This window comes from Sylvia atricapilla, chromosome 1 (genome assembly GCF_009819655.1).
Source record: "Sylvia atricapilla isolate bSylAtr1 chromosome 1, bSylAtr1.pri, whole genome shotgun sequence".
NCBI lineage: Eukaryota > Metazoa > Chordata > Aves > Passeriformes > Sylviidae > Sylvia > Sylvia atricapilla.
This window is the reverse complement of record NC_089140.1, coordinates 68,479,833-68,488,265: the sequence shown is the minus strand read 5'-3', so window position 1 is coordinate 68,488,265 and position 8,433 is coordinate 68,479,833. Positions and strand designations below refer to the sequence as shown.

The 8,433-nt window shown below is 43.6% G+C and overlaps 1 protein-coding gene across 1 annotated transcript; it reads left to right on the top strand.

Annotated features, from left to right (window-relative positions):
* Positions 1–1,162: 1,162 nt before the first annotated feature.
* Positions 1,163–7,995, top strand: LOC136365389 (ribosyldihydronicotinamide dehydrogenase [quinone]-like). The gene is made up of 6 exons (XM_066325792.1): positions 1,163–1,215; positions 2,310–2,474; positions 3,359–3,489; positions 4,442–4,555; positions 6,288–6,380; positions 7,265–7,995. The coding sequence occupies exons 1-6, from the start codon at positions 1,209–1,211 to the stop codon at positions 7,436–7,438; spliced, it is 684 nt and encodes a 227-aa protein (XP_066181889.1). The 5' UTR covers positions 1,163–1,208; the 3' UTR covers positions 7,439–7,995.
* Positions 7,996–8,433: the final 438 nt, after the last annotated feature.

The following is an 8,433-nucleotide window of genomic DNA, read 5'->3' as shown; positions in this document are numbered from 1 at the left end:
AATCAAGTTTCTTCAAGTTTCCTGATTAGATTTTCAGAGAATAAAAGTTATTAATCTTCTTTAGCAGGTTTAGGGCTACAAATCAAGAGCATAAGTATTTTAGACACCAGTAGGGAAGTGTACCTATAATATATCTGAAGAATGGTATTTAAGCTACAAACTTGTGCCAAATTCCTCCAATAGGTAAGTCGTTCATAGAGCAGAAGTCTTGTTCCTAACCTCTATGAGAACTAAGACCAGCACAGTGTTCTGAAGGATGCTCAGGAAGTTAAACAAGCAAAAGTTGTTTTTAGTCTCTGTGAACCCCAAGAGATGCTTCTGGGAGACAAATCAACCAGATTGGCCTCACTTTTAAAATAAAAGGCTTTGAGCTCACTGTCACCACACAGGAGTAAAATCTTCTGATTATGACAGACAATTCCACACAGTCATCCACTCAACACCCCACAGTGGTCAAAAAAAGCACAAATTTTACATCAGGAACTATTGGAACCAGAAAGCAGAAAATCATCAGACTACTGGGTATATCCAAGGCATGTCAGCAGTGTGAAAACTGCATAAAGCTGGTTCCCTCGCTTCAAGAAATGATACAGCAAAGTTGGAAAGGAGCAGAGAAGAGCACTAGGAAGGATTAAAAGTAGAGAGCAGTTTCTGGACACGGATAGCCCCCGAAGAACAGTCCAGGAAAGAGATGATTCAGCCGGCTCACGCTGCAAGCCCACAAAATCACCAGCGGACAGGGGGAAGAGCAGACTGACCCTGCGCTGCCACTCACAGCACAAGAACCACAACTATGGGGTAACAAATGAAACCAGAAGCAGAGAGGAAAAGCCGCAGCCGTGGCTGCGGGCGGCGCCGATCCCGATCCCGCCCCACGCTGGCGCTGCCCCAGGGACCGGGGCGGGCGGGCCGCCGAGGAGAGTTGGACGCAGTGATCCTTAAGGGTTCATTCCAGCTCAGGATATGCAGTGATTTTCTGAAGGGCCATTCCCAGCCCCATCGCAGACGTGCTCCGGGCACCAAGGAGCAGGTAAGGGCAGCCCGGCTGGAGCCGCTTTGCAGACGGAGGCAAGGGATCTGGAGAGGCGCCATGCCCCCGGCTATTCTTCTCGCTCCTCTTCCTCATGTTTCTCACAAACAAATCTCTCACTTGAGTTCTCAGGCAGTACCAGATCATCAAGAGAGAAGCTCCCCAGCGCTCCCCAGCAATGGCAGGTAAGAGCAAATGCGGGTGAAAATGCTGCTCGCTCCAGGGCGGGCGCTGGGCACCTCAGGGATGGGGCTCCTCTGCCGTGTTTAGATGGGACACTGAGGTCTTACTTTTCCAAACAATTGGAATTACCTCAGTAAGTGATGCCTTGGAAAACTCCGGTCTCTCCAAACCCTGTGCCCAAGTGTCCCCAGCTCCAAAGAAGTGAAAACAAATCAGCATTTTTGCAGAATCCAACTTAGCACCTTGGAGAGCTTGTCCCTCTCCGGGTACTCCCTAGAGATCCCTATTTGCTGGGAGCTGGCAGGAACAGCAAAGAGGCAACTGCTCCTTATATTCCAGAATATCATATACACAGGGGTTGAAAAACTTTGTGCACATGTTCAATTTATGAGAGCATTGACCCAGAAGTTTTAATTGTCTTTTTTCCATAGCTCTTGTTTCATGCACAGTGTGCATCCTGCTGAAATAATTACCCCTAATCATTTAGGTTAAGAAATGAGCTGTTGTTCATCAAATCTTCAGCTCAGTTTCTGCTAGTTCTCCATGGCACCGTAAACTTGCCTGTCACTCCACAGGTGTTGCTCTGAGCTGAAGTTTTGTCCCAGAGAAACTAAGCTCAGGAGTTGTCTGAAGTTTTATCTTGGCAGTCAGGAACTAGGAGCTTCATGTTTTGCAGTCGCTGTAGCTTTCAATAATCCCTATAAATTTTGCTCTCTGTCTATCTATAAACACTTGCTGTCTCATACAAAGTATTTCCTCTTTCCTTGTTGTCTCAAGAGGAGGGACTGGGTTGTGCTGATGTAGAGCAGTGTGACTTGCTGTGGAACACCCCCTCTGACCGCTGAGTTCCACCTAGGAAAGCCCAGTGTGGCACAGAACTGCTGGGCAGGGCACATGCAGCAATCAGTGCCCCAGGAGTCACTCCCTGCTGCTGAGCACGAGTCCAATGCTGCCACTGCCACTCCGCTTCCACTGGATTTGTGCCCTGGGGAAAAGACACTACAGAAAGAGCAAGGAACAAGCCCCAACTCTACAGACTGTTCTGCATGTGCCTCCTAGATTCCAAACGGTCTCCTGGTTTTCTTTCTGCCTTCAGGGAAAAAAGTCCTGATAGTCTATGCACATCAGGAGCCCAAGTCCTTCAATGGATCTTTGTTGAAGATTGCTGTGGAGGAACTGACCAAGCAGGGCTGCAGTGTCACCGTGTCGGATTTGTATGCCATGCAGTTTGAGCCCAGAGCAACAAGAAACGACATTGTTGGTGAGACCAGCCAAAATGTGCCTTTTTCACAAACCAGGGACTTGTAATCCCCCTGTCAGGTATCAGAAAGCTGAAAAAAGTCCCACTGAAACCTTCCCCATGCTGAACAACTCCAACTCTCAGCCTGTCTTGATAGGAGAAGTGCTCCAGCTCCCAGATCATCAAGTTATTAGTGAGAAACTGATTTTATTAATAAAAAACTTATTCATGTCCACACATCTGCATTTCTAAAAGTCCACTCCTGAACATGAACTTTGTATCACACTGAGATTACTGACAGAAAAAACACATTAGCACGTGGCCAAATTCAGTCTCCAAAGTCCATTTCTCATGAGGAGGAAATGCATTCAGATACCATTCTGGGACTTGCTACAGTTCAGTTCACGAGGCTACAACTGTCCCAGTCTTCTCCTAGAGACTGATGATCTGCCAGTGCATTCAGCAGAGCTGGCCAATGCTGGTTCCCTATCCCTTGGTCAATTTCCTAGTTATGGAGGCTGGAAAGCAGCTCCAAAGTGCCTACAAGTGCATGATGGCCTCAGCAAATCCCTCTGAAGGCACAGGCAGAACAATTAACAACATTCTGTTAAATATTCCACCTACATCCCCAGAGTCCTGAGGCAAGCTTAGGTCCTCATATTGCACTTCCTGGTTGCTGCAGGAAGGTGAAGGTTTAGAACTCTGAGATCCTGCATTTCTCTCCATGTTAAAATCAAGTCACCTGTCAGCTGGGATGATGCTGAATATCCAACAAGGACAAGAAAGTAGGAGAAATGGAAAACAGTAACTCAGTTTAGAACTGTGAATGGCAACCTGCACTCAGCCCTTATCTGGCACTGATCCTGGACAGGGGGCAAGGAATGACTGTTCACTTCTACCCACAGGTCGCCTGCACAACCCAGAAGCATTCAATTATGGTGTGGAAACCTGGGAAGCTTATAAGAGAGGAGGGTTGTCCAAAGACCTGGTTGAAGAGCAGAAGAAAGTGCAGGAAGCAGACCTGCTGATTTTTCAGGTTGTTATTTTAATCAGAATTCAGTTGTGATGTTCACTCTGTCTCCAGGTAATGGTACAGTAAAAACTACAGATCAGTAGCACAATTACCTGGGTCATTATTACAGCCAATCCAGTAGCTGAGTAGCACAATGGTGCAGGTTGGGACAGCAACCCCAGAACTCCCCAACACTGGGCCAAACTTCCTGATGGATGCACAAGGACATGTGTCAGACAGGCTGGCAGGAAGCAGAGCTGGGATTATTTTCTGGGCAAGGAGCTGGGGGCAGCCAGCAAAGTCAGGGAATTGGGCTTTCCCAAGTAGACTGTTCTCACATGTTGCTGAGCTGCAAAAGCTCTTCTGGGAATTGCTAACAGAGCTTTGCGTTCCATGCCTATTCTCCACTATGCCAGCTCTGTCCCCTGTGTCTAAAAATCCCAAAGGACCATGAAGGGAAGTAGTATCCTTACATTTCCTTGTGTCCTTGTTGGCCTTAGACATGGCTTGATGGCATGATGTCAGCAAGTTTTTTAAATAAGTCTTTCCTAAGATCCCATTGCATTTGTCAGCAGACTGTCAGATCAGAACCAATCACCAGATGTCAATCCTGCTATGAGGATATTAGATTCTTTTCTACATTTCAGCCATAGGAGACATGATTCTGTGCAGTCTTAAATCTGAATTAAAAGACACCCTCCTACTTCATCCTATTCCACTTTAGTCCAGATGGAAGTCCTCACATGCACCATGGTGTTGATGTGCTTTAGATGCTCAGCTCTGGCCCTGAGGTTACCTCAAACAGAAAGCACTTCAGTTCCTTGAGCCAGCCATAGTTAGTGACTCTCCTGACAGAGAGCTGCAGGAAGGCAAGTACAGGATCTGAGCAGGTTCAGAGGACAGGCTTATCCCATAGACCAACCCTAAGGGTGGCCCAAACTCTCTGTGCTGACCAGGTAATTTTCTCTTGGCCTAGTTTCCCTTGTTTTGGTTCAACATGCCTGCGATCCTGAAGGGCTGGATGGACAGAGTCTTGGTGCAAGGCTTTGCTTACGATTTGTCAAAGGCTTATGATGGTGGTTTACTCCAGGTATGTTTTTGGAATTGTTTTATTAAGGTCACGGCTTGCACCTTATTCTATGAGGCCTTGTTCATTCTTTTCCATTGTAATTGTTTAAAGCTCTCACTTTACACTGCTCTGAAGTAATGCTTTGATAACATGTTGAGTGATTTTCTGGGTTGTTCACACTGTCTGGAGGGTAAGAAAATAAGAAGACTACAGCATTTCCTTAAGATTTAAATGATCTCTTAGAGATCCTTATTGGCCTACTATGTGGACTTTATCCTTTATTAAGAGTATCAGAGTGCACTGTGGTACATACAGCTCAAAAACAGTTCAAATCAATCCATTTCATACAGCTACAGTCTTCCCACCACTATAAGACTGTTCTTTATCTGTCATGACTAACACACTAGGTGTCAAAGTCCCATTCTGGAATTAAATGTCAAAGGCTGGAGTTCAATTATAAAACTTAATCAGAAATCTGAAATACTCAGAGTATGAACCTCTGTCACAACTATCTACTTTGAACTTTTTCCTCTCTGTAGCATTTAATTTGGTAAAAGCAGTGCCTCTCAATGTCAATTTATATATTTTTAACACCCCACAGCACTGAGAATATCCCTGGAAAATTCTGCCCCACTATCTCTGATAGATCTTATTTGGTAACAAATGCTGCAAATGCTGCAAACAAATTGTTTCGAAAAACAATCAATATTAGTTTCACACTTCTATCACTGCATGTTAATCTCTGTTAGTTCTGATGTTCTTTGTAGTCCTGGTTTCGTGCCTGAGATGCTTTGGTTTTCTGAAATTCTTTTCCCAGTGAATTTTCTGTAAATAAGAGAAGTGTTTTTGTAAATTGTATCTATGTTATTCATTCCTTTTCCTAGGAGGGACTTCTTCTTGATGTCCCTCTGGTCTGACCAGTGACATTGAAGAGGTTTGTCTTTGTGTCACCAATCAAATTGGTCTGTATAATATATATATAATAATTGGTCTGTATAATATATACTATTATATACTGTATAATAGTATATAAGAGAGACACATCCCAAAAATAAATGAATCATTTCAGCCTTCTGAAGCTCAGAGTCTGTGTCATTGTCTTAAAACAGCATCAGTTCTTAACAATTTAAAGCATTTCAGTTTCTTTAAATTTCAGAAATGGCTGTCTTGCTGACATAAATAGGCATAATCCCCAATGATCACAGCTGCATATAGAGTACAGGCTGAAGATACTTGGGATACTGCACTAGAAAAATGTTAGTTCAATTACAGAAGCTAAAACTGAGATGAGAGAAGCTGAGCACATGGCTAATGCCATAATCACAGGAGCAGAAGATACATGGTGGTTAAGCAAGCCCAAGTTTGAAACGGGGATTTCAGCAAAAAATTTCTGGAGTTAGAGAGGACAGGAATAATATTTTCACAGGAACAGAGGGCGTTCCAGCCACAGATTTCCAAATGTTGCATAAGGAAGAACAAGGATCAGCCCTCCTTCACACAAGGTTGTCAGACACATAATTTGTTTTCTTTTTAACCCGTGTCTGCCCAAAGCCCAGACACTCAGTCCATTGATGTAATTGTATTATGTCAATCTTTGCCTCAGAACTGCCAATCCTTGGAACATCTGGGAAGGAAGAGGATACCTCCCTCCTCTAGAAATTCATGTTGTCCAGGCTCCCCCAAATATCTTTTGAACTATTCAGCCACTCTTCTTCACACATGCCTAACTCAAGCACCACTTTCCTAATTCTAGGACAAACTATCCTTGTTTTCTTTCACCACGGGAGGAACCAAAGAGAAGTATGCAATCAGAGGTGATATTCGCTATCTCCTATGGCCCATGCAGGTATATATATGAATATTTGGTTACTGTTTGCTTTAATTTTCTACTATTCCAGCTATTTATAAACAATTGTTTTATTGATTATTTTATACAAAACATACTAAGAAACAATTAAGTTGCCTGCTCCAGGTATCTGCAGGTTATAAACTGGGCTCCAAAATCTTGAGATTACTTCAAAAGTCCATAGAGTTTTAAAGGTGTTTTGTCCCCCTTCCTCCAGCTTGCAATCTGGGGAAAGCTTCTGCTGTCAGCTTTTCCAATGTCTCTGGTGTTACAGGATTTCCTTTAGCTCTAGCATGCAGGATTTCTGTACCCCGTGGTTACCAAATTTGTGTAGGATGCATGGTCTCCTCCCCACTGCAGTTACCAGTTCCTTACCCCTAAAGAGCTGTCCACCTGCATAGCTCACAAGTAAATGTAACAAAAACATGAAACATAACCCTAAATTCAGAAACATACAGAGGGAAAATGGCAAGCTGAACTTCCACAGGCACTAGTCTTCGTGCAGGATCATATGGCTAAGCCAGAGGCAAAAGCTTAAAAACCAAACCAAAACAACAACAAGAAAAAAAAAATCCAAGAAACCAACATGAAAGTAGATGTGAAACACACTGCAGTTCAGGAACAATCTGAGGAGGTTCAATCCGGACAATGAACTTTAGACTGCCCCTTATCACTGCAAATTGAACAGTGCACAGTATCCAAAGAGGACAATTCTGTGTGTTTGACAGCAATTTACTTCCTTCTCCAGACAAATACACAGATTTAGAGAACCTGACTGATATTGAGTCAAAGAAACAGAACAGATTTGAATCTTACATGTCCCACAAATGAAAGTGAAGGAGTAAAGATTTCCTGAGGCATTTCTTTCTTTGTTTTGCATCCAGCATGGAATCATGCACTTCTGTGGTGTCAAAGTCCTTGAACCTCACATCTGTTATGCTCCAGAGAAGGTCTCTGAAGAGAAGAGGAAGGAGATGCTGACTGCCTGGTCCCAGCGTCTGAAGACTCTTTGGAAGGAAGAACCCATAGACTGCTCTCCTGAGTGGTATTTCAAGTAGTGTTCAGAGGCATGACCACAGAGAGAAGATTATTCTTCTCCACTCTTCTGGATGTTCTAGCTAAATACCTGAACACTAATCTCCTAATTCTAATCTATTTGAAGAATCTTGAATACTACATCTAGCAGTTTAACTGACAGCATAGCATTTATCTTCACTGATTGCCAAGGGATTCCCTTCAAGGATGGGAAGTTCTCCTTGCTCACATAAACAGTGTCATCCTGCCTCCTTGTGGTTGATAACACATGTGATATTTCATGGCAAATTCTAGAATTGCTGCTTCTCAAACAGTACATGGCCAGGTTTATTTCAACACTTTTTGTACCAGTTGCCACTGTTTTTTTCCTTTACCAGGGAATATGGTGTCTATACCCAACCTTTAATACCCAAGGCTGATTGTGAGAGCGCTACACTTGTGCCTTGGAGCAACAAAACCAGATCATAGGAAGTGTTGCAAAAGGATGTACCATTGCAAAGTGTCTTAAACAGCTGGAAAGCCTTGTGGGCAGCCTTAGGCTTTTAGACATGTTTACAAAGCAATATTAAAGCTATGACAGATACAAGAAAGGGGGAAAAAATTATTCAAATTTTGTATATTGGTATATTCATGAATTGCCTTCCTTTGAAGACTACAACTTCCATTTGTAAAGTAAGCAGCTTCCTAAAATCAAAGGGACTTCTCAATTTTGATTACCCTTTGTAGAGACAAAATGGAATCCTGTTTTTTTTCCTGCCCTCTTACACTAGTCATGTATTCAGGTTTTCACCTTGATGAAGGGAAGGCCCACATCCAGCAGAGACATTTCCCAGGAAGCAGAGCTGCTCTAAGCTGTTGCAGATGTCTACTGTGGGACACGTGAGCCAAAGTTTTCAGGTTCCACAAAGGTGCTGCTGTTGCAATGCTTTGGGAGCCACCAAATGTGCAGTGACAGGGGGTGCTGAGCCAAGAGTTATTGTCCTTGACCTGATGTGCTTTCAGTGTGTGCCGTGCAGGG